Source organism: Erinaceus europaeus, chromosome 14 (assembly GCF_950295315.1).
Source record: "Erinaceus europaeus chromosome 14, mEriEur2.1, whole genome shotgun sequence".
NCBI classification, from domain to species: domain Eukaryota; kingdom Metazoa; phylum Chordata; class Mammalia; order Eulipotyphla; family Erinaceidae; genus Erinaceus; species Erinaceus europaeus.
Genome location: NC_080175.1, coordinates 8214481 through 8241287, shown reverse-complemented (window position 1 = coordinate 8241287; position 26807 = coordinate 8214481). Strand labels below are relative to the sequence as shown.

Below are 26807 nucleotides of genomic sequence, written 5' to 3'. Positions count from 1 at the left end.
ACCCGTCCTTGTGCTTTGCGCCACGTGCACTTAACCAGCTGCAGCTACCGCCTGACTCCCTCCAGCTCTACTTCTATAAATGGAATCACTAAAAAGTCTCTTCCTTTGACTGACCTTGGCTTTGCAAGCCAGTCTTACTGTTGTCTGTGATGATAGGCATTTAAAAATCTTTGATGCTTCATGTTTTCGGCTATTCAACTGAGTAGATTGCTGAGCTTTGCTTGAGTCCTTTTCTTTCCCAAAGGGCAATATTAGAATACTAGGGAGAAAAAAAACAAACAAAATAGTAAAAGGCCTACAGGTGCTGTGGTTGCTCTGTTGGCCCCTATCCTTATCTTTTCAGGGCCTTCTCCACTTGGTGCTCACTCTGACGATGTCCTTGACTGCCTCCTGCTCGTCTATTTCTTTCTCTTTCTCCTCTTCCAGTCCACAGTGCATGCCCTCAGGCAGGATTTCTGAATGTCGAGGATGCAGAAGGCATTTTCTCGGTTGAACTGAGTTGAATAAATCCAAGTTGTCTCTCAGTAATAATCGTTGCCATAAAAATAGGATGCTGTGTTATGCTTATTACTCATTTTAGGCCTTGTTTTGAGTTTGTTTTTTTTTCTAATTGGGGTAGAAAATCTCCATCCAGCTGGATGAGGAAATAAGAAGAAGGAGCAGTGCCTTTCTGCTGGGCTGATGTTTTTCTCTTTGAGCATCCCTCCCTCCATCTGTAGGCTAACTCTTCTTCATTGTCTTTAATACTATTTACATTTTCTCTAAGATTTCTTCCTAGTTTAATATTTGAATATTGCTATTTTTCTACTGTTTCCATTTCCTTTTCTTTCTTACTCCCCCCCACCCCGCCCCAAGAATAGCTAGTCAGTGTTCGAACATAGCTCTGTTTTTTTGGTGAATATACGTGCCTATTGCAAGGTGATGGCTGCCAGAGAAAAATATGGAGTTTCATTTTATTGCCTACCAGGGAAAATGACGAAGCAGCATGTAAACATTCAGTCATCTCCTGAGCGTGAGTTTTCCTCTCTGAGACTAGGATTTGTAGTTTAGAAGCTTAACAAGGAACATGATACAGTCCACCACTGGGGAAGGGTGACACGGTTTTATCTCCCCAGTCTGAAAACTGCTTCTTGTGGCCCCTGTGGCTTTATCCGATACAACGGTGTTAACAGGATTTACTGTTGGAGAGTGTGCTTCCTTCTGACATAGAGCCACCACCACAAGATGACATGCATGTGTCATGCGCATAACTTCCTTGCATTCCTAAACTGTGTGTGAAGAGATGATGCTGTGAGTGAAGTGGATGTGAGCACGTTTTAGGGACTGTGGCTAGCAGGGAGAAGTCACGGAAACACGGAGGGTCCCTGTTCTTAAAGTTACTTTTGATGTTAAAATTATTTTGAGTATGTCATAGAGATTTTTGTTTCTCCTCCTCCTCCGTCATCATCTTCTTCCTCCTCCTCCTTTTCTTCTCCTCCTCTTCCTCCTCCTTCCTAAAGTTAATTAAAAAAAAAAAAAAGCTCTGGCTTATTAGTGGTGCAGGGAATTGAACCTGGGACTTTGGAGCCTCAGGCATGAGAATCACTTTGCATAACCATTATGCTATCTAACCCTACCCAAGTTAATTTATTTTTTTAAACAAAAGATCATAGTTATGAAATTCAAGTCCACATTGAACTTTTCCATAAGTTAGTTGGGGGGGGGGGAGTCTTTCTTTTTTGAGGAATTCTATAAAACTTACATTTAGAGTTTTGTCTTACCCAATAACATTTTTTCAAAACTATGTTTTATTTATTTGACAAGTCAGAAATTGAGAGAAATGTGGTGGGTAGAAAGGGAGAGAGAAAAAACGCCTACAGCTCTGCTTCACCACTTGTGAAGCTTCCCCCATGCAGGTGGGGGCAAAGGGCTTGAACCTGGGTCCTTGTACATGCTAATATGTGTGCTCTGCCAGCTGTGTCACCTCCTGGTCCCCCAGTAACATTCTATGTAAAAGTCATGCTTGCTAGAAACTCACCAATCACCATGACCAAATATAGTTAGGCATTACAATAATTCATTTGTTTTTTCTGAATCAGATGCTGTTCTAAACTCGGCATTTGTATCATTTCTTTTTTTTTTTTTTTTTAGGTTTTTAAAGAATATTTATTTATTCCCTTTTGTTGCCCTTGTTGTTTCATTGTTGTTGGACAGGACAGAGAGAAATCTCGAGGGGAGGGGAAGACAGGGGGAGAGAAAGATAGACACCTGCAGACCTGCTTCAATGCTTGTGAAGTGACTCCCCTGCAGGTGGGGACCCGGGGGCTCGAACCAGGATCCTTACGCCCGTCCTTGCGTTTAACCTGATACGCTACTGCCTGACTCCCTGTGTCATTTCTTTCTAATTTCTTTTACTTCATTTTTTGCCACTATGGTTATTGCTGGGGCTTGATGCCTGTGCGACTACTTCATAGCTCGCAACAGCCTGCAGTTTGCTTATTTGATAAAGGGTAAGAGAGAGGGAGAGAGACAGAGAGAAGGAGAAACAGCCGTAGCACTGCTCCACTGCTTGTGAAGGTTCCCCCCTTGCTGGCCAGAATCAGGAGCTTGAATCTGGGTCTTTATCTATTTATTATTATTATTAACTTTATTCTTGTTATTATTATTTTCGAATGTTTATTTTCTCTTTTGTTGCCCTTGTTTTTTGTTGCTGTTGTAGTTATTATTGTTACTGATGTTGTCATTGTTGGACAGGACAGAGAGAAATGGAGAGAGGAGGGGAAGACAGAAAAGGGGAGAGAAACTTAGACACCTGCAGACCTGCTTCACCGCCTATGAGGTGACTCCCCTGCAGGTGGGGAGCCAGGGGCTCAAACCGGGATCCTTCAGCCGGTCCTTGTGCTTCGTGCCACGTGCGCTTAACCCACTACACTACCGCCAACCCCCTATTATTATTATTTTTTACCACAGTCCTACTCAACTCTGGCTTATGGTGATGCAGGGGATTGAACCTGGGACCGTGGAGCCTCTGGCATGAGAGTCTTTTTGCCTCCCCACATGCTATCCCTTGCCCATGCTACTCTACCTGGTGAGCCACTCCCTGGCCTAGGTGTTAGATCTGTTTCCTTTCCTCACAGGGAAGCTCAGGAGAAGGGGCCTGTCACTGTGCTCCTCTTAATAGCTGAGGCGACTGAGGCACAGAGAAGGAATACTAGTACTACTGGGCTCACAGAGTAGAAGTCGAGATTCACAATTCTAATTTTTATATTTTTTTCTTTAAAGATTGTATTTATTTATTAATGAAAAAGATAGAAGAGGAAGAAAGAAGGAACCAGACATCACTCCGGTACCCGTGCTGCTGGTGATTGAACTTGGGACCTCATGCTTGAGAGCCCAATGCTTTATCCACTGCACCACCTACCAGACCACAGGATTCTAATTAAAAAAAATTTTTTTTTAACTTTATCTTACCTGATAGAACAAAGAGAAATTGAGAGGGGAGGGGGAGACAAATGAGGGAGAGAGAAACAGAGACAGGGAGACACCCGCAGCCCCCTGCTTCACCAGTCGTGGAGCTTTCCCCCTGCAGGTGGAGACCAAGGGTTTGAACCTGGGTCCTTGTGCACTGTAATGCGTACATTCAGCCAGGTGCGCCACCGCCCCGTCCCCAGGATTCTAATTTCCTATGTGAGTCTACAGCCAACGCCTCCTCAATTTTAACAAGAATGTTTTAAAAACCTCCTACCAATTCTTGACTTCTGAGTTCCGGGGCTGATATTTTACAGGTTCAATTCGGAGTGTATCTTTGGCTGTCACCGTCAGAGCAGAGAAGCCCAGGCAGAGAACAGCATTCATTACCTCTCAGATGCCAAGGTCCTGGGGCCGAGGGAGAATCTCTACAGAATGTAAATGCAGATCACGGGACTGCTAGTGTGTTCTGTGCCCCTACACCTGCCTTGACTCCTTTCTTGCAAAATTAGTTATACGGTTACAGGGACTATCGTTAAGAGGATGGACTCAGTTTACCGGGCGTTTCAAGTGTATTCCGAGCAGCTGTAGTTTGCGGGAGGGAATGGATACAGCCTAGATCTCTGAGTGGTAGCATTGATAGGAGCTGGATGGGAATGATTTCAGCCAGTGAGGAGCAACCTGAAGCTTTCCCCTGTCTAGCTTTGCAAACGTCCTAGATCTAGTTTCATAGACATCCTTTCAGGACACAGAAAGCCAGGAGTCAACGGAGGAGGAGCAAAAGTCTTCAGGGTGACACGTTCAAAGAGCGGAGGCACCTTTGTGTCATCAGTGGCTTCAGCATAGTTTGTGTTCCCATCAGGCCACAGCTGGCAGAAGCCAGGACTCTCCAAAGGCCTTCGAAGGTGCTAGAATATTGTTATTATTTTTTTCTGCTGTTTCCATTTCCTTTTCTTTCTTACTCGCACCCCGCCCCCACTCCCCTAAGAATAGCGAATCATTTGTGATCATACATAGCTCTGCTCTTTTGGTGATTGCTACCAGAGAAAAATAAGTATTTTCATTTTATAATTCACAGACATTTTTTTTCTCTCTTTCCCCAACTGGCTCTTAGCCAAAGAAAGGGTGTGTTGCTTGTTGTTTTGGTCCTTCTGATTTGTGACAAACTGTTCTATAATAACATTTGTGTATAGAGGGAGTTGGGCGGTAGCGCAGCAGGTTAAGCACACGTGGTACAAAGAGAAAGGACCGGCGTAAGGATCCTGGTTCAAGCCCCCGGCTCCCCACCTGCAGGGGAGTCGCTTCACAAGTGTTGAAGCAGGTCTGCAGGTGTCTATCTTTCTCTTCCCCTCTCTGTCATCCCCTCCTCTCTCCATTTCTCTCTGTCCTCTGCAACAACGACATCAATAATAATAACAACAACAATAATAACTACAACAATAAAAAACAAGGGCAACAAATAACAAGGGAATAAATAAATTTTTTAAATTGCGTATAGGTTCTAGGCTAGAGGAAAACTAAACTAGTTTGGTTAGACTTGATTTGAGTCTTTTTTCTCTGAGCCTTTGTACAATCTCTGTGTGCTTATTTTATTCTTTACTATTTTTTACAACTTTATTTACTGAATTTGATAGAATAGAGAGAAATTGTGAGGGTGGGGGGATAGAGAGGGAGAATGAGTGATACCTGCAGTCCTGCTTCACCACTTGTGAAGTTTCCTCCGACCCGACAGCAGGTGGGGACCAGTGGCTAGAACCCAGGTCCTTACGCATCATAACGTGTACACTTAACCAGGTGCTCCACCATCCAGCTCCATGTTTATTTTATTATTTATTCATATTAATTACTGTTATTATTATTTTTTTTTACCAGCACACTGCACAGTTCTTGCTTATGGTGGTGCTGGGGGTTGAACTTGGCACCTAGACATGAAAGGTTTCTTTTGAATAACCATTATACTATCTCCCCCCCGCCCTGTGTGTGTATGTTTTCATGTAGCATCTTTACAAGCTTTGTTTCTGTCTTTATTCTGTTCCTGCTCAAGCACGTCTTAAATCGTAACCTTTTCAAGTATAGCCTTACAGGCTCAAGTCTGAGAAGTACCAACAATGTCACAGAACCTCTCACAAGTAATTAATTATTTGCTCGCTGGCCAGAGTCATAAGCATTATGTGTCTCCACTGACCATGATTGAGCTGGGAACTTTTGGATCAGAATATGTCTTAACAAAATAGAGAAATAATGCCCCCCCCCTTTTTTTTTATTCCCAGCAGCTGTTAATAATAGATCAAGTGGTAATATATAAATAGTATTTTTAAGTGAGGATAAACACTGAGCACGGAGCATAATTGCACTGTCACAAGAAGCGCTGGTGGAGTCTTGTGTGTGCAGCGTCAGGAAGACTCTTGCTTTGGTTGCTGTGAGACCCTTCAGAGAACCACCTGCGCTCATTCACAAAACAGCTCCCCGTCTTGCTAACTGCCTTTGGGACGACTGACTGGCTGAGAGAAACCCATGTTGATTTTAAGCGGACATCTCTTGGCATTATTCTTCTAAGTGTCACTTTATTTTAATGTCAGGGACCTGTGCTGTTTCCTGTCACACTGGGCCGTGGGTTTATTTGTTTCCCAGCGCTTTGGTCTGTTTCTTGGGTGATGCATTATAAACTTACTATCTAGCAGGGTTTACTAGGTCTTGTTTGAACTGTTGTTGTTTTTTTTTTTAAAGGTATTGGGATTTCTTTTTCCTTTTTTTGCCTCCAGGGTTATCACTGGGGCTCAGTGCCGGCACTGCGAATCCACTGCTGCTGGCAGCCATTTTTTATTTTTATTGGCTAGGACAGAGAGAAATTGAGAGAGGAGGGAGAGATGATAGATAGATAGATAGATAGATAGATAGATAGATAGATAGATAGGTGGAGAAAGAAACTTGTTGACCTGCTTTACGGCTTGTGATGCGACCTCCCCCGCCCCCCCGCAGGTGGAGAGGCAGGGACTCGAACCAGGATCCTTACTCGGGTCCTTGCGCTTAACCTGGTACACTCACCGCCTGCACCCCCATTCCTGTCTTAATAGGAACATTCAGAATTTTAAAAAACATTTTTCCCCTTTTATTTCCTGTGAAATGATGAAGTTTCACATGAGGGGAAGAGGGCGAGAGACCAGAGCATCACACTGGCACAGGTGGTCCTGGGGATTGAACCAGGAAACTCAGGCAGGCAGATCTGGCATTCCACCAGCTTCACTACCTCCCTGACTACTAGGAATTCTTATTTAAAAATAGAGAGACTAGGGGCTGGTTGGTGGCGCACCAGCACACATATTACAATGCACAAGGACCCAGGTTCAAGCCCCCAGTCCCCTCCTGCAGGGGGAAAGCTTTGCGAGAGGTAAAGCAATGCTTCAGGTGTCTCAGTCTCCTCTTTATCTCCTACTTCGCTCTTGATTTCTGACTATTTCTATCAAATAAAGAAAGATAACTTTCTTTTTAAAAAATATTTATTTATTTATTCCGTTTTGTTGCCCTTGTTGTTTTATTGTTGTAGTTATTATTGTTGTTGTTATTGATGTTGTCGTTGTTGGATAGGACAGAGAGAAATGGAGAGAGGAGGGGAAGACAGAGAGGGAGAGAAAGAGAGACACCTGCAGACCTGCTTCACCATCTGTGAAACGACTCCCCTGCAGATGGGGAGCCGGGGGCTCGAACCGGTATCCTTCTGCCGGTCCTTGCGCTTTGCACCACCTGTGCTTAACCTACTGCGCTACCGCCCGACTCCCGAAAGATAACTTTCTAAAAAAATATTTTAAAATCCACTTTCTTAAGTAAAGTAGGGAAGAAAAAAATTTAAAAGCATACACTTAGGAAAAAAAAAAAAGATTTATGTGGTCCAGGAGGTGGTGCAGTAGATAAAGCATTGGACTCTCATGCTTGAAGTCCTGAGTTCAATCCCCAGCAGCACATGTACCAGAGTGATATCTGGTTCTTTCTCTCTCTCCTCCTGTCTTTCTCATGAATAAAGAAATAAAATCTTAAAAAAAAAAAGATTTATTAGCTCACTTACATAGTGAGTCTGGTTTGTTGTTGCTGTTGTTGTTGTTGTTATTGTTTTACCAGAGCACTGTTCAGCGCTGGCTTATGGTGACGCAGGGGACTGAACCTGGGGCTTTGGAGCCTCAGGCACAAGAGTCTGCTTGCACAAACATTATGCTGTCTACACGCAGAGAGTGTGTCTGCTATGTTATGCATGTGACCCAGGTTCAAGCCTAGTCCCCAGCTCAATGGGGGGAAGCTTTGGGGCTATGCTACCTTTTTTTCTGTTTGTCTCTATTTGAAAAAGACCCCTGGAGTGGTGAAGCCCCAGTGACAACAGAAACAAATAAATTCATCAATAACAAACGATTTATTTCATGAGAAGGACAAAGAGGTACCAAAAATTTAGTGCCATGAATCCAGCCCAGGGCCCCAGCCTGAGCCACCTCCCCAGTCACAAGTCTACAAGTCTTGAGACCCATTTCTTTCTCGACCTTTTCTCTCATCTTTCAAATATTCTTCAGGTGCATTGTGGAAATGCATTTCTTTATACAAGGTCTGGCCCACTTTTATGCCAACTCCCTGGGCTATGGGCTCTCCACGCCCTTTATGGTGCTTTTAGTACACCAAAGAGTTGAGATAGCACGGATTTCTGCTTTTGTTGTTGTTGTTGTTGTTATTGATGTGTCGTCATTGTCAGATAGGACAGAGAGAAATGGAGAGAGGAGGGGAAGACAGGGAAGGGGAGAGAAAGATAGACACCTGCAGACCTGCTTCACCGCCTGTGAAGTGACTCCCTGGCAGGTGGGGACCTGGGGGCTCGAACCGGGATCCTTAACGCTTTGCTCCACCTGCGCTTAACCCGCTGCGCTACCCGGACCTCCTCTTTGAAGCAGATTGCTCTGCTAAAGGAACCAAGTGACCAGTGCAGATTCTGCCCAGCCACCTATTGTCTCTCATGCCAGCTCAACCGGGTTGTACATGAGACTCATCTGAGAAGGATGTGCAAAGTACCCACACCAGGGCCCCGCCCAGTCAGTTGAGTCAGGCTCCCTGCGGAGTGGGACCTCGGCCCAGTGTTTTAGTAAACTCCTGGATGCCAAGAGCAGCCATTGATTGAGCTGGCCTTTGCACTGGGAAAACACCGGCTGCTATGGATAGAACTTCCCTCTTCAGCTTGCCTAGGTGCTGAGACATCATTACCATGTGTGAGTTCAAAGGACCGAGTATCCGAGTTTGCATTTATAAGATGCCACCTGAATCAAATGATTCTGTAACCCGTTTTTCCTGGCCTCATTAAATCCTGCGACTTAGAGCGGGAAGCAGCTAACAGTCGGGACTTTGATTCTCTCATTCTCGCTCATCTATTTGACATCCAGCATTGAGTCTTTTCAGAGCAGTGATAATCCTTTGTCTTCGGCAGGAAATGAAACTTCAGTCTGATTATTTATGCATACCCCAGCACTTTGGTTTTTTAAAAGGCAAATGCGGCCAGCGACCCCTAAACTTCAGCAGCTGTGCAAAGCCCAGGCGTGAACCCTGAGAATGAATGACTCATGCTCTATGCAGGCGGGCGGTACTTAATCACTTGTTTGCCATGCACCCGGAAAGGAGGGTACATGAAAATAGAAGTCATGTACTGCCAAAGGGATCTGATGTAAGAGTGAAGATGTTGATCTAGTGGGTCAAACAACTGAGCTTGTCACAAAATGCTCATGTTTTTTGAGAGTATGTTACTTTAATCATTTCACTAAAAGTTGACATTGCTTCTAAAATGCTGTAATTTTATTCCCCACACCCTGAAAAAAAAAAGGTGTCTCTTTCTTATTTCATGAGAGGTAGAGGAGAAAGAGAGACAGAGACAGAAAGATCTGAAGCCCTCACTGCAACCCATCACTACGTGGGTCTTCAAGCAGCCTGGGAGGTGGCACAGTGGATTAAGTGTTAGACCCGCAAGCATGAGGTCCTGGATTTGATCCCTGGCATCACATGTGCCAGAGTGATGCTCTCTCTCTGGTTCTCTCTCTTTCTTTCTCAAATAAATAAATAATTTTTACAAAGTGTGTTAGGGCAGGTGGTGGTGCCGCCCAGTTGAGTGCACATTACAGTTGAGTGCACATTACCGTGCACAAGGACCTGGATCTGAGCCCTGTTCTCCACCTGCAGGTGTCTCTCCTAGGTGAGGGGGTAAGGACTTAGGTGAGGGGGTAAGGCATATTGGACGGCTCCCGCGTTCTGTTTTCTGTAGCTGGAAGGATAGTGTCACCCTTCTGAAAGTCCCACACAGATATCAAGCGAGAGTATTACATCTGAGAACATTTGGTGGCGAGACTCTGAGTGTTAGGAATATGTTAGGCAGAGCTGGGAATGGCAAACTGTATTTTGATTTTAGCAAGCTGTGTGGAGCCTTGGACAGTCACTATCCTTGAGCCAGACCTCAGGTTCTTAATTGCAATAGCAAATCTTTCTGATGAGACCCCATACACAGGACCTGACTTCAGACTGCCCGCTGTTCTGTGTCCCATGGCCACTCACCCCTTGTTCAGCACTCGGGAGCCTTCTGTGTCTCAGGCACACATGAAATAAGATGAGGCGAGGTGTCAGGTCAGGCTTCCTGTTCTCAACCAGCTTCCTGTTTAGTCACGGTGGCAGCAGTCGGTACCTGTGGGCATTCAGCCTAAATAAGGCGTCATGATGAAAGTTTTGAGTGAGGGGTCAGAGAGCCTGAGAGTTTGTCGGGTGGGTGGAGAGGGGAATGTGTCAGGGAACACTAGAGGGCCTTGTGCTGAGTGTGGCATGTAAGGCAGGCAGCGGTGGGTGGGAACAGCATTCCAGACCCTGCTGTGAGCAGTGAGGGAAGGGCAGTGTGCTGGGTGGGGCAGCAGGGACAGGGTGGCCGCTCTGACCAGGTGTGCGCTCTGACCAGGTGTGCGCTCTGACCAGCCTTCCCAAGGAATCTGAACTTTGCTTCCATGGCTTAGGAAGTAGGAGTAAATAATAAGGTCAGTTGGGTTAGCAATGTTTATATTTATCCCCCCCTTTTTTAAAAAAACCTGGTATTTCTCTTTTCTATACTAATATTTGACAAGTGAGATGTTAGAGCAAAGAATGTTATCTGAAATAAAGTATATCCTGATGTGCAGAGCAGTTTACCAGAAATGTAGAATGATCCTCCATTTGTTTCTGCCTGACTACATTTATATATATATATATATATATATATATATATATATATATATATATATATATCCAGGGAGGTAGCTTAATAGTTATGCCAACAGACTCATGCTGAGGTTCTAAGACTCCAGGTTCAACCCCCCATACCACCATAAGCCAGAGCTGAGCAATGCTTTGGTAAAACAAAAACAAGCAAACAAACAAAAATAAAAAACACCATAAGTGACCATCCACACAGCTCATGTGGATAATGCACGTGCTTTGCCATACTGAAAAACAGGTTCGAGCCCAGCCCCCTACTGCACTGGAGGGAGCTTCAGCCTGTGGAATCTTCCCTGATCTCTATCTCTGTCTCATTACCTGAAAAATTCATCACGAACAGTGAAGGCCCAAGGGTGACAAGAGAAAAAAAATAAAAGAATTAAAAATGGTTGGGCTAGGGGAGTCGGGCAGTAGCGCAGCAGGTTAAGCGCCAGTGGTGCAAAGTGCAAGGACCAGTGTAAGGATCCCGGTTTGATCCCCCAGGCCCCCCACCTCTCTGTCTTCCCCTCCTCTCTCCATTTCTTTCTGTCCTGTCCAACAACGACGACATCAATAACAACAATAATAACTACAAGGGCAACAAAAGGAAATAAATAAATAAATAAATAAATATTTTTTTAAATGGTTGGGCTGTCAGAAAAGCCATGGTGCATTTTTGCATAGAAGGACATAGAAAAATACACTATGACTTTTTCAACAACCCAATATATAGTGCAGATATTAAGAAGGAAAATGTTGAGAATTCATGTAAACCGTGATAAGTTTACATAGTAAGTCATCTCTCAGAAACTATTAGGCTCTGACTAGGAGAGTACTCACCTGGTGGGGCACCATGCCTCCTGAGCTGGAGTGGTGACACCTCTCTCTCTCTCTCTCTCTCTGGCTTGCTTGTTTACCAAAGACCTACACAGCTCTGGTTTATGCAGGTGCTGGGGATTAAACCTGCCTCAGGCCGGGAAGTCATTTTGCATAACTATTATACATTCTCCCTGACCCACTCTCACTTTTTTTTTAAACAAAAGTACTGTTTGATTAAGTAATAAAAAATTAGCATAGCAAGTTGAACAAAATCACTTACAAGGTTGACATACTGAGCCCTCATGCCAAAGTCAGACAGCGTATTCACATGTCTGAGGTCCACAATAGGAACTTAAGATCATGGGAGTCGGGCAGTAGCGCAGCGGGTTAAGCGCACGCGGCACAAAGTGCCAGGACCAGCGTAAGGATCACGGTTGGAGCCCTGGCTCCCCACCTGCAGGGAGGTCACTTCATAAGCAGTGAAACAGGTCTGCAGGCGTCTCTTTTTCTCTCCCCCCTCTACCTCCCCTCTTCTCTCCATTTCTCTCTGTTCTATCCAACAACAACAACATCAATAATAACTACAACAATAAAACAACAAGGGCAGCAAAAGGGAATAATAAATAAATATATTTTTAAAAAATCACGGCCTGGCGAACACACACATTGAGTTGTATATATGCATATGTGTATATACACTGGGAGCAAGTTTCACAAAAACAACTCTCCTTACCCAATGCAGTTTTTTATTTACAAAATTATAATATAATAGAGGTCTAATTCCATATGGTTCCCCCCCACCAGAGCTCTGTCCTCATCCCCTCCAGTGGAAATGGGTAGTATTCTCATGGTCACAGATATGGACTGACTATCTCTATCTCTATCTATTGGGGGGGCATTTTTTTCTGTGTTCCTGCCTTCACTTCCTAAGTCACACCTATACCTATTAGCACTCCCGACTGTCCTTTTCTTCTCTTTTCTCTGATAAGGGAAACCACACCTGGCTTCTTCTGTTATTATCCAGATTCGCTTCCCTTTCTGTGATGGTACAAAAACAAGATTGTTGGTGACAAACCCAAAGGTCCTGGTGGAACTGGGATTCAGAGCCCTGACCTTTGGAAGTATGGACCAAAATTCTTTTTGGGGTGCAGAAGGTTGGAGTTTTGGCTTCTGTAATTGTTTCTCCGCTGGACATGGACATTGGCAGGCCGATCCATACCCCAGCCTCTTTCTATCTTTCTCTAGTGGGGTGGGGCCCAGTGCAGTTTTTCTGTTTCTCTATTCTGTTTCATTGCTGTTAATGCTGGTGGCATCATATGAAGTTGATTCCATGCCTGACTAATAACACCCTTAAGTGCTTTTCAAGTACACAACACACAGTCCCTTAACATGCTCTATCCTGGACCCCTCTGCCCGGCTCCTGCTGCTCCCTGTTCCTCTGTTCCTGCTAAAGCAGAGAGGCCTGACCTCCACGGTCACTGAGTCAAGGTCTTCCAGTACTTTCTCTGCTGCTCGTCTCCATTTCTCTATCTAGCCTTGCATCTCTTTTTCCTGACTAGAAAAAAGAAAAAAAAAATCTTGGTGTCCTTCCTTTCTGAGGTTACGCCTATCAATTTGGTTTCTTCAGCTTCTTTTTTTTTCCTTTTAATTTTTTTTTTTAAGATTTTGGCCTTTTACATTTTTCTTTTATTACTGTGATAGAGACAGAGAGAAATTGGGCAAAAAGGGGAGAGAGACTGGGAAAGAGAGAGTGAGAGAGTGGGAAAGAGAGAGATAACCTGCTGTACCGCTTCACTGCTTGTGTTCTGGAATGGCTGATGTGCTCGCAAGGTTCTACATGCCAGAAATTCCAAAAGGTGGCACTACGGAATTCTCAGCTGCCGTCTTCTCCAGCTGGGGTCGCACTCTGCTTGTTGTTTCAGCCTCATTCTTTCTCTTTGCCCGCGTCTGCCTCTCCCCCCCTCCTCACCTCCCGCTATCCCCCGGGAGAGAGCAGACGTGTCACTGTCATCTTTCAGCCACTCTTCTCTGGTCCTTTGAGCTGTCTCATGTTCCTCTCCGCCTTCACCCACTGCCAGCCCCTCTCACCAAGCTAGCTCTGTGCCCATTCAAGCCAGGACACTTGCAGTGAGGATCTAGCCCCTCCCCCACCCCGCCCCGCCCCCCCATCTCTCCCTCTCTTCCGTATGTCAGCCAGTCTGGCTCTGTCTTTCTGCCCTGCCACTATCTCCAGGAAGCACAGACTGCTCTGCTCTTCGGGTCCCTCCACCCTTTGGTGCCAGTTCACTTTTCCCACCCTTATCAGTTCCAGTCCCTGCCCTACCCATGGATGTTCGGTTCTAGAGTGTTTGCTCTTTTATTTTATTTATGTATTAAAGAGCGAGATAAAGAGCGAGAAGCAGAGAGGGAAAGCCCACAGCATCAAAGCTTCCTCCAATGTGGTGGGGCCAGTCTTGAACCTGTGCCTTGCACAAGGCAAAACAGGCACATTATCCAAGTGAGCTGTCCTGCAGGCCCTACTCTTTGATTTGTATCACATCCAGCGCCTGGTTCCTGGCAGGTATGTGATAAGCGGCTCTCTGGAAGGGGTAGATTCCAGACATAGTCTTTCTTGTACGTTCTTTCCGTGATTTTTCTTCCTGCTTTTCCTATGCTTGAAGTTCACTTTTTATTTATTGATTGATTTACTTTCCCTTTTGTTGCCCTTGTTGTTTTTCATTGTTGTTGTAGTTATTCTTGTTGTTATTGATGTCATCGTTGTTGGATAGGACAGAGAGAAATGGAGAGAGGAGGGGAAGACAGAGAGGAGGAGAGAAAGATAGACACCTGCAGACCTGCTTCACCGCCTGTGAAGCGACTCCCCTGCAGGTGGGGAGCCGGGGCTCGAACCGGGATCCTTATGCTGGTCCTTGTGTTTTGCGCCACCTGCGCTTAACCCGCTGCGCTACAGCCCGACTCCCTTTTTTTTTTCTTTTAATCTTTTTTTCCCTGTATCTTTTTTATCTGGTGTTGGTACTGGGGACTGAACCTGGATCCTATCGTGCCTCAGGCAACAGCGTGAGTTGTGTAAGCTTGGTGCTATTTCCCGATCCTTTTCCTCCATATTTCTGGAGCTCGTGTGATACTTATCCAGGAGAATCTTCTAGCTATAGTAGTTTATCTGAGGTCAGGAGGTCAGGATGAGAGTTAGAGGCAGCTGGAACTCTTCTGACCAAAGTTCTCTCAGTGTCCCTTGATTTGTCTGATAACAGGAACTCTGCTTCCCTCTCTAGAAAGAAATCAGGGTGTCTTTTTCTCGAAGTAGCACATGAATTCCAGTGGAATTAGCTTTTTTTTCTTCCTCTTTTCTTTTCTCTTTCTTTCTTTCTTTCTTTTTTTTTTTATAAAAAGACTTTTTAAAATTTAGTTTATTATTTTAATGAGAAAGTGTAAATACAGAGGGAGGGAGAGAGATACCAGAACACTGCTCAGTTCTGGCATATGGTGAGGCTGGGGATTGAACCTGGGACCTCAGAGCCTCAGGCTTGAAATGCTTTTGCACAACCATTATGCTGTCTCCCCAGCCCCTCTTTCTTTCTTTCTTTTTTTATTACAGAGAGTGGCGTGGGAGATGATGTAGTGGCCTTAGTGTTGAATGTAAAAATGAGATTCTCATGGTCTGGGAGGTGGAGCAGTGATAAAGCATCGGACTCTCAAGCATGAGGTCCTGAGTTCAATTCCTGGCAGCACATGTACCAGAGTGATGTCTGTCTGGTTCTTTCTCTCTCCTCCTATCTTTCTCATGAATACATAAATAAAATCTTAAAGAGAGAGAGAGAGAGAGAGAGAGAGATCCCAGGTTCAATCTTTGGCACTACCTTGCCAGAGTGGTACTCTGGTTCTCTCTGTCTGCGTGTTTCTTTCTTGTGTTAATAAGTAAATATTTTTTAAAAATCATAGAGGGTGAATAAAAACTCACTGATATTGGATAAGGACCATTTTAAGTATAAACATGAAAAAAATATAAAAATTATGTTAAAATCCTTGTATAACCTGGAGCTGGGAGGTTGCTTGCCCTGTAGAGCACTCACTTGCCTATTTATGAGGACCAGGGTTCAAGTCCTGGCTCCCTCATGGGGGGGGTGCTGTGTTGCTGGGAGAAGTTCCAATACCGTGGTATCTCTCCCTCTCACCCTGTCTCTCTATTGGGATGAAAATATGACCCGCAAGCAGTGAAATTGTGTGTGTGTGTCCCTGGCACCATACACATACACTCACACACACTTAGAACTTCTTGGGGGCAGGGTAGATAGCATAATGGTTATACAAAGACACTAAGACCTGAGGCTCCAAAGTCCCAAATTCAGTCCCCTGCACCAGCATAAGCCAGAGCTGAACAGCGCTCTGGTTAAAAAAAAAAAAAAGAAGGGGCCGAGTGGTGGCGCTCCTAGATGAGCACATGTGTTACAATGCACAAGGACCCGGGTTCGAGCCCCCGGTCCCCACCTGCAGCGGGAGAGTTTTGCAAGTGGTGAAGCAGGGCTGCGGGTGTCTCTCTGTCTCTCTCCCTATCATCCCCTTCTCTCTCAATTTCTGGCTGTCTCTATCCAATAAAGAAAGAAAGAAAAAAAATTTAAAAAGAAAAACAGAAAAGAAAAAGAACATCTCCCTGAGTGCTAGGGTGGGAAGCGATGTTTCCAGTTCTTTTTTTTCTTTTAAATACACATGACTTTCAGATATAAACAGTATCCTGTTTTGAGTCTTAGTTTGCTAAGAGTTTTTGTCTGTTTGAATTATAAGTAGTTTTGGATGTTTACCAAATGTGTTTTCCACCATAAGACTTTCCCTCTTTGTATTCTTACCTTTTTGATCGTGGTACTTTTGTAAAATGACCTTGGATTCAGTTCGCTAATATTTGGTTTGCGATTCTACATCTATGTTCAAAAGTAAAACGACCATATAGGCTTTTGTTTGTTTCTCCAATTTTATTGACATATAATATATCTCAATTTTATTGAGATATAATTGATATATACGTACATTTTAGGTGTACAACATGATTTGCTACACGGATTCATCACCTCAAATAAGTAGGTTTGTTTCTTTTTGTAACTGTGGTGTAACAACTCTCTTTAAAATTGTAAAATCTGTAATCACGTTGTTAACTATAGTCACTTTACTGGGCATTAGGTTCCCAGAGTTTATTCATCTTTTAACTGATAGTTTATATCTTTTGCCCCATTATCTCCCTGTTTGCCTTGCACTTCCAGTCTCTGGCAGCCACCAGTCCACTCTTTCTTTCTTTCTTTTTTTAATATTTATTTATTCTCTTTTGTTGCCTTTGTTTCTTTTTTTAAAATTTATTTCTTTATTGGGGAATTTTTTTTAAATTTATTTCTTTATTGGGGAATTAATGTTTTACATTCAACAGTAAATACAATAGTTTGTACATGCATAACATTCCCCAGATTCCCATTTAACAATACAACCCCCACTATGTCATTTATCATCCTTCATGGACCTGTATTCTCCCCACCCACCCACCCCAGAGTCTTTTACTTTGGTGAAATATGCCAATTCCAGTTCAGGTTCTACTTGTGTTTTCTTTTCTGGTCTTGTTTTCAACTTCTGCCTGAGAGTGAGATCATCCCATATTCATCCTTCTGTTTCTGACTTATTTCACTCAACATGATTTTTTCAAGGTCCATCCAAGATCAGCTTCTTCTTCTTCTAGCGTTTGCCTTCTTTCGTAGCCAGTCAACAGTGTCAGGTTGAGCCTGATGTAAAGTTTCGAGACCTCCTTTGAATCTGCTGAAAACGGTGAAGTCAACATTTTTTACAGCTGAGTAGTATTCCATTGTGTATATATACCACAACTTGCTCAGCCACTCATCTGTTGTTGGACACCTGGGTTGCTTCCAGGTTTTGGCTATTACAAATTGTGCTGCTAAGAACATATGTGTACACAGATCTTTTTGGATGGGTGTGTTGGGTTCCTTAGGATATATCCTCAGAAGAGGAATTGCAGGGTCATAGCGTAGGTCCATTTCTAGCCTTCTGAGAGTTCTCCAGACTGCTCTTCACAGGAGGTGGTCCCATTGACATTCCCACCAGCAGTGCAGGAGGGTTCCTTTGACCCCACAACCTCTCCAGCATTTGCTGCTGTTACCTTTTCTGATGTATGACATTCTCACCGGAGTGAAGTGATATCTCATTGTTGTCTTTATTTGCATTTCTCTGACAATCAGAGACTTGGAGCATTTTTTCATGTGTTTCTCGGCCTTTTGGATCTCTTCTGTGGTGAATATTCTGTCCAAGTCCTCCCCCCATTTTTGGATGGGGTTATTTGTTGTCTTGTTGTTGAGTCTGGCAAGCTCTTTATATATGTTGGTTATTAAACGCTTATCTGATGTATGGCATGTAAAGATCTTTTCCCATTCTGTGAGGGGTCTCTTGGTTTGGGTAGTGGTTTCTTTTGCTGTGAAGAAGCTTTTTAATTTGATGTAGTCCCATAGGTTTATACTTGCCTTAGTCTTCTTTGTAATTGGATTCGTTTCATTGAAAATGTCTTTAAAATTTATGTGGAAAAGAGTCCTGCCAATATTTTCCTCTAAGTATTTGATAGTTTGTGGTCTAACATCCAAGTCCTTGATCCACTTGGAATTTACTTTTGTATTTGGTGAAATACAGTGATTCAGTTTCATTCTTCTGCATGTTTCAAGCCATTGTTTCCAACACCATTTGTTGAAGAGACTCTGCTTTCCCCATGTAATAGTCTGGGCCCGTTTGTCAAAGATTAGATGTACATAGGTGTGGGGCCTCATTTCTGGGCTCTCAATTCTATTCCACTGGTCAGTGTGTCTATACATGTTCCAATAACAAGCAGTTTTGATGACAGTGGCCCTATAGTACAGTTTGAGATCTGGGAGTGTGATGCCTCCAGTTCTGTTCTTTTTTCTCAAGACTGTTTTGGCAATTCTAGGTCTTTTCTGGTTCCAGATAAACATATGTAGCATTTTTTCTATTTTCCAAAAAAATGTGCTTGGGATCTTGATGGGGATAGCATTAAATTTGTAGATGGCTCTGGGTAATATATTCATTTTGATGATGTTAATTCTTCCAACCCATGAACATGGAATATCTTTCCACTTCTTTGTGTCTTTTTCAATTTCTTTAAGTAGTGACTCATAATTTTCAGTATACAAGTCTTTCACTTCTTTGGTTAGGTTTACTCCTAGATATTTTATTATTTTTATTGCTATAGTAAAAGGAATTGATTTCTGGATTTCAATTTCTTCTAACTTAGTGTTTGCATAGAGGAATGCCACTGACTTTTGAATGTTAATTTTATAGCCTGACACCTTACTGTATTGCCTGATGATTTCCAAAAGCTTCTTGCTGGATTCCTTAGGTTTTTCCATGTATACTATCATGTCATCTGCAAATAAGGAGAGTTTGACTTCTTCTCTTCCAATCTGTATGCCTTGAATTCCTTGCTCCTGCCTGATTGCTATGGCAAGAACTTCCAACACTGTGTTGAATAGTAATGGTGATAGTGGGCAGCCCTGTCTAGTACCGGATCTGAGTGGAAATGCTTCCAGTTTTTCACCATTGAGTATGATGTTGGCTGTAGGTTTGCTATATATAGACCCCACTATCTTGAGGAATTTTCCATCTATTCCCATTTTTTGTAGTGTTTTGATCATAAAGGGATGTTGTATTTTGTCAAAGGCTGTCTCTGCATCTATTGATATGACCATGTGGTTTTTGGTCTTGCTTTTGTTGATGTGGTGGATCACACTGATTGATTTACGTATATTAAACCAACCTTGCATGCCTGGGATAAACCCCACTTGGTCATGATGAACAATCTTTTTGATATACTGCTGTATCCGGTTGGCTAGAATTGTGTTCAATATTTTTGCATCTATGTTCATCAGAGATATTGGTCTGTAGTTTTATTTTTTGGTTGTGTCCCTGTCTGCTTTTGGTATCAGGGTGATATTGGCTTCATAGAAGCTGGCAGGGAGTATTCCAGTGTCTTCAATCTTCTGGAAGACTTTTAAAAGTAGAGGTATTAGTTCTTCTTTGAAGGTTTTGTAGAATTCATTTGTAAAGGGAGTCGGGAGGTAGCGCAGCAGTTAAGCACAGGTGGCACAAAGCACAAGGACCGGCATAAGGGTCTCGGTTCAAGCCCCTGGCTCTCCACCTGCAGGGGAGTCGCTTCACAAGCGGTGAAGCAGGTCTGCAGGTGTCTATGTTTCTCTCTCCCTGTCTCCCCCTCCTCTCTGCATTTCTCTCTGTCCTATCCAACAACGAAGGCATCAGTAACAACAACGATAATGACTACAACAATAAAACAACAAGGGCAAAAATAAATAAATAAATAAATAAATAAATATTTTTTTAAAAAAAGAATTCATTTGTAAAACCATCTGGCCCAGGACTTTTATTTTTTGGGGAGATTTTTGGTAACTGTTTCAATTTCATTAGCTGTGATGGGCCTGCTCATGTTATCCACTTCCTCTTTACTTAGTTTTGGAAGTTGGTAGGTATCTAGGAAATCGTCCATTTCTTCCAGGTTCTCTAGCTTGGTGGCATATAGTTGTTCATAGAAGCCTTGCATGGTATGTTGAATTTCTGCGGTGTCTGTTGTGATATCTCCTCTTTCATTTACTATTCGATTTATTTGCGTCTTCTCCCTTTTTTGTTTTGTGAGTCTAGCTAAAGGTTTGTCGATTTTGTTTACTCTTTCAAAGAACCAACATTTACTTTCGTTGATCTTTTGTATGGTTTTCCTATTTTCAGTGTTATTTATTTCTGCCCTAACTTTAGTGATTTCTGTCCTTCTGGTTGCTTTAGGGTTCCTTTGTTGTTCTTCTTCTAGGTCTTTAAGATGTGCATCAGGTTGTTTATTTGTGCTTTTTCTTGTTTCCTAATGTGTGCTTGTATAGCTATGAACTTCCCTCTTAGGACTGCTTTAACTGTGTCCCAAATATTTTGATAGCTTGTGTCTTCATTTTCATTGAACTCTCGAAACATTTTGATTTCTTCCTTGATTTCCTCTTTGACCCAGAAGTTGTTAAGAAGTGTGCTGTTGAGCTTCCACATTTTGGTACTGTTACTAATCTTTTGTTGATTGTTAAGTGTTAGTTTAATTCCACTGTGGTCTGAGAAGATGCTTGGGATGATTTCAATGCTCTTGAATTGGCTGATGCTGTCTTTGTTTCCTAACATATGGTTTATCCTTGAGAATGACCCATGTGGATTTGAGTAAAATGTGTATTCCAGTTTCTTGGGATGAATGACTCTGAAAATGTCCAATAGTTCTAGTTTATCTATCTCTTTATTTAGCTCCCTTATGTCTTTATTAATTTTTTGCCTGGATGATCTGTCAAGTTGAGAGAGTGGGGTGTTGAAGTCCCCTACTATGATTGTGTTACTGTTAATATATTGCTGTAGCTCTTTCAGTAGAAGTTTGATGTATTTAGATGGCTTCTCATTGGGTGCATAGATGTTGATAATTGTTAAGTCCTCTTGATTGACTGATCCTCTGAGCATTAAGTAGTGTCCATTCCTATCTTTTTAATCTTATCTATTTTAAATTCTATCATGTCAGATATGAGAATAGCTGTTCCTGCCCTTTTTTGTGGGCCATTGGCTTGTATGATAGTTTTCCATCCTTTCACTTTAAGTCTGTGTTTGTCTTGTTGAGTTAGGTGAGTTTCCTGTAGACAACATATTGTTGGGTTGTGTTTTCTGATCCATCTTCCTACTCTGTGTCTTTTAATAGGTGAATTCAGGCCATTGACATTTATTGATATCAAAGATTGAAGATATTTTAACGCCATTCTTGTAGAGTTTTAGAGTGTTTTGATATATGTCCTATTTGTGGTGGTCTGGTTGTTTATAGGAGACCTTTCAGAACTTCTTTCAGGGCAGGCTTGGTGATGGTTGCTTCCTTCAACTGTTGCTTGTCTGAGAAGGTTTTGATGCTTCCATCTAGTCTGAATGACAGTCTAGCAGGATATAGTATTCTTGGCTGAAAGCCTTTCTCATTGAGCACTCGATAGATATCTTGCCATTCTCTTCTGGCCTGTAGTGTTTGTATGGAGAAGTCTGCTGCTAATCTTATGGGTTTTCCTTTGTAGGTGACTCTTTGCTTTTCTCTTGCAGCCTTCAGGATCCTTTCTTTATCCTTATTCCTTTCCATTCTAAGTATGATATGTCTTGGTGTCTTTAGGTCTGGGTTAATTCTGTTTGGGACCATCTGGGCTTCTTGAATCTTTATGTCTTTGATGTTGTCTAGACCAGAGAAATTTTCAGCTATTATGGCCTGGAAAATGCTTTCTTCCTCTCTTTCTCTTCCTTCCTCTGGTATGCCAATAATGCGTATATTGTTTCTTTTGAAGTCATCCTATAGGATTCTGTTGTTGTTTTCAGCATCTCTTAATCTCTTTTTGAGATCTCTTACTTCTTTTTTAGTTGTCTCTAATTCATCCTCAATCTTGCTAATTCTGTCTTCAGCCTCATTGATTCTATTCTCTCTGCCCTCTACTGCTTTCTGGAGTTCATCTATTTTGTTGCCCTGCTCTGATACTGTTTTAGCGTGTTCAGCTAGTTGCATTCTTAGCTCAGCGATTTCAGCTTTCAGCTCTCTAATAACCATGAGATAATTAGTATTTTCTTCCATATTTTCATTTGTTGGTCCTGCATTTCTGATTACAATTTTTTCAAATTCTTTACTCACTCCTGTTATTATTTCCTTAGCTAATGTTTGGATGTTGAACTCGTTGTTTTGTTCTTCACCCTCTGGAGGACTTTTAGCTGGACTCTTGTCCTGGTTCGATTCTCCAATATTTTTTCTTGTTGCTTTAACCATTTTATATATTATGTTATGAGTTCCCTTTATCAGTACTTTTCAAATTATTGATCACTGTTGCCTGGATTGAATTGTGTCTAAGTAAGTTAATTTAAGGGTTCACAGTGGTAGAAGTCGAAACTTTACATCAGGCTCAACCTGATGCTGTTGACTGGCTACGGAAGAAGGGCAAACGCTAGAAGAAGAAGAGTAGTTTCAATCCCTGAGTTGGAGCTCAGTGGTTTAAAAGCCTCTCTTTTTTTTTTCTTCCCTGTAGGCTATGGGAGCCTGAGGGCTTTTAAACTATCAGTAGGCTTCTTAGCTTAATCAGTGACTCCTGACCAAGAGATAAAGCAGGGTGTGGCAGAGACAATCCAGTGGTTATGCAAAGAGACTTTCACAGCCCCTCAGCTATGCCACTGAGGTATAGGTCTTCTCCTGAGTTTCCCCGGTTAGATCTCTGTCCCCTGGTGTCCCTCCCTGTTGCTGCTCCAGATTCTGAGGGTAGTAGCAATGGAGACTCAGAGTTGCACTTGGTGAGTCTCTGGGGAGTCCTCTCCTCCCTTCAGCTGTCCCCTTGTTGGTGGAGCAGATTGGAGGTGGTGTCTCAATTGATAAACTGCTGAACTGTTAGCAGTCACTTAATCTCTCCTTAGGCTCCTCTCTCCTCTCTGTCACCAGCCACATGTGTTTGTACTCACTGGTGATTTACTGGGTTCCTGTGGTCATTCTAGTCCTGTCTTGTTTAGGTCCCGGGTGGTATCCTTTGGTATTCCTAGTTGATGGAGGAGAGGAGAGGAGAGGAGAGGAGAGGAGAGGAGAGGAGAGGAGAGGAGAGGAGAGGAGAGGAGAGGAGAGAAAGCGCTCTGCTGCTCGTAGCTCCGCCTCCGGAAGTCTTTCCAGTTCTTGTATGTGCCAAGAAATGAACCCAGAGCTCTGTGTATGCACAGAACTGCTGACCTGCCTCCTAACTCAATCTGTAGCCCATTACTTCTTTACGGAGAGACCCAGAGAGGGAGAAACAATGATGGAGAGAAACAGGCACAAAGCACCACATGGAACAACCCCTGACCTCAAGCTCCATGCTGTCCACGACGCTCTGCTGTGGTGCCAGGTATTGAACCCAGGCCCTCACGCGTGGAGCAAGTGCTCTACCCCCTGAGCCACTTAAGCTGTTTTTGTTTGTTTTTGCCTCTAGGGTTATCACTGGGGCTCCATCTGCACGGAGAATCCACTGCTCCTGGAGGCCTTTTTTTTTTTTCCTGATTTTTTTGGATAGAACAGAGAAATTGAGAGAGGAGGGAAAGATCCAGAGGGGGAGAGAAAGACAGACACCTGCAGACCTGCTTCACTGATTGTGAAACGCCCCCCCCCCCCCCCCCCGCAGGTGGGGGCGCGGGGGCTCCGACCCTGATCCTTATGTGGGTCCTTGTGCTTCGCACCACATGCGGTTAACCTGGTGCACCGCCGCCCGGCCACCCCCCACCCCTACTCCCACCCCCAAGTGCCCCATGTACGTTTTCAGTTTTTCACAGCCCTGCCTTTATAGTGGGAGTACAGCTTATTTAAAGTGTAAGTACTGTCTTGCCGGCTAGTTCCAGAGGGAGGCGATGTGGCAGCATGGTGCCGAGCAGAGGCTGATTGGGATGCCTGGCACAGTAGGCTCTCAATAAACAGAAATTGTTCTTCCTGATTTTGCCATGAAAGTCACATAAAGGATCAGACACTTAGAGGAAAATATTGACAGAACTCTTTTCCACGTAAATTTTAAAGACATCTTCAATGAAACAAATCCAAATCTATGGGACTACATCAAATTAAAAGCTTTTGCACAGCAAAAGAAACCACTACCCAAACCAAGAGACCCCTCACAGAATGGGAGAAGATCTTTACATGCCATATATCAGACAAGAGTTTAATGACCAAAATATATAAAGAGCTTGCCAAATCCAACAACAAGAAAACTAATGACCCCATCCAAAAATATGGAGAGGACAGGGACAGAATATTCACCACAGAAGAGATCCAAAAGGCCGAGAAACACATGAAAAAATGCTCCAAGTCTCTGGTTGTCAGACAACAATGAGATACCACTTTACTCCTGTGAGAATGTCAGACATCAGAAAAGGTAACAGCAACAAATGCTGGAGAGGGTGTGGGGTCAAAGGAACCCTCCTGCACTGCTGGTGGGAATGTCAATTGGTCCAACCTCTGTGGAGAACAGTCTGGAGAACTCTCAGAAGGCTAGAAATGGACCTACCCTATGACCCTGTAATTACTCTCCTGGGAATATATCCTAAGGAACCCAACACACCCATCCAAAAAGATCTGTGTACACATATGTTCTTAGCAGCACAATTTGTAATAGCCAAAACCTGGAAGCAACCCAGGTGTCCAACAACAGATGAGTGGCTGAGCAAGTTGTGGTCTATATACACAATGGAATACTACTCAGCTGTAAAACATGTTGACTTCACCGTTTTCAGCTGATCTTGGATGGACCTTGAAAAATTCATGTTGAGTGAAATAAGTCAGAAACAGAAGGATGAATATGGGATGATCTCACTCTCAGGCAGAAGTTGAAAAACAAGATCAGAAGAGAAAACTCAAGTAGAACCTGAACTGGAACTGGTGTTTTGCACCAAAGTAAAAGACTCTGGTGTGGGTTGCGGGGGGGTTGGGAGAATACAGGTCCAGAAAGAGTGACAGAGGACCCAGTAGGAGCTGTATTGTTATATGAAAAACTGGGAAATGTTATGCATATATAAACTATTGTCTTTATTGTCGAATGTAAAACATTAATTCCCCAATAAAGAAATTAAAATAAATAAAGAAAGAAAGAAAACTTAAAAAAGAAAAAAAAAAGTCACATAAAGGAACAACTGCCCCTGTGTCCTTGGTAGGAGCTCCTTGAGGAAAGGGTATTTCCCAGACTGTAAGCTCACTACAGTAGTTTCTGGAACATGGGGTGGGGGTGGGGAGTCTCTCCCTCCCTCCCTCATCTCCCCTGTAGTGTGCCAGCCTCTCTCCTCCGCTGCTAGGGCCACAGTGCCCCCTCTCATCTGAGAAGAGTTTCAGAATCTCACTTCTCTCCCTACATCTGTCCTCTTAGCAGACTTAATTCAGCCCTCAGATTTTTTTTTTCCATTGGATAGGACAGAGAGAAATTGAGAGAGGAGAGGAAGATAGGGAGAGAGAAAGATAGATACCTGCAGATCTGCTTCACCGCTTATGAAGCAACCCCCCTGCAGGTGGGGAGCTGGGGGATCCAACCGGGATCCTTGCATGGGTCTTTGTGTTTCATACTATGTGCGCTTAACCTGGTGCCCACTGCCAGGCCCCCCAGCCCTCAGACTGAATGCTACTTCACATTGCTTCTTAGTCACATGTTCAGGTCCGGGTGTTTCCAACTGATATATTTTGGGGATGCAGATCTGTTTTTAATAAACTGCTAAAGGTGCTTATGATGTCTTCTGAGGAATATTTTTTCATGACTCCTCATTTTCTTTTAGCTACTGACCTGCTTCTTGCCTGGAATCCTATTTGCTTGGGGCTGGTAGAAGGTGTTATTGGCAAGATTCAACTTCACTCAGGTATGTTTCTGTAGATTCCTTAAGGTTGTCAAATTGAGTGTGACATTCTCTCGTGTTTACTTCTGTGAAGACAGATGTAGATTCTGATTCCTTTGCCTTAAGTTTGGGTCTTCATGAAGTGGGTATGTGTCCACATAAGTTTCATGAAGTAAGTGTAAAACTTTAAAGAAAGGGAGATAGAACATTGCACTCCTTTCTTTCTCTTTAAAAATCCTAGCGTGACAGGTCTATTCTTACCCTGTTTTCGTGAAATTTCCACGCTGTTTTCCACAGGGGCTGCACCAGTTCACATTCCTGCCCACAGGACACACTGCGCAGCCTCCCCAGCATTTACTGGTCCTGGTCTCTGTAACACCAGCCATTCTTGGTTTTATAAAATGACATTTTCTGGGGCCGGGTGGTGGCACGCCTGGCTGAGTGCATGCATCATCATGTGCAAGGATTCAGGTTTGAGCCCTCAGTCCCCATCTGTAAAGGGAAAGCTTCATGAGCAGTGGAGCAGTGCTACAGATATCTGTCTGTCTCTCCCTCTCTACCCCCTTCCCTCTCAATTTCTCTCTGTCTCTGATGAAAAAAATAAGTTAATTAATAAAAGATATTTTTTAAAAATAACATATTCGGTTGGGGGTGGATAGCATAATGGTTATGCAAAGAAACTCTAATGCCTGAGGCTCCAAATTCTAAGGTTCGATCCCCTGCACCACCATTAGCCAGAACTGAGCCGTGCTCTGGTAAAATAGTAATAATAACAAAATAATAACATTTCCTTGGGGCCAGGTGGTGGTGTATCTACCTGGTTGAGCACATGTATAACAGTGCACATGGATCTGGGTTCAAGCCCGCAGTCCCTACCTGCAGGGGGAATGCTTCACAACTGGTGA

The 26807-nt window shown here is 43.3% G+C and overlaps 1 protein-coding gene across 6 annotated transcripts in view; it reads left to right on the top strand.

Annotated features, from left to right (window-relative positions):
- Window positions 1–26807, top strand: part of INPP5F (inositol polyphosphate-5-phosphatase F) — a 116469-nt gene that overhangs the window by 5023 nt on the left and 84639 nt on the right. For all 6 annotated transcript variants that reach the window (XR_009544624.1, XR_009544625.1, XM_060171176.1 and 3 more), the window contains exon 2: window positions 25846–25926. Coding sequence is in view for 4 of the 6 variants with exons in the window: in XM_060171176.1 (XP_060027159.1) it covers window positions 25846–25926 (81 nt within the window). In the remaining 2 variants the exon portion in view is untranslated. The remainder of the gene's footprint in view (window positions 1–25845; window positions 25927–26807) is intronic.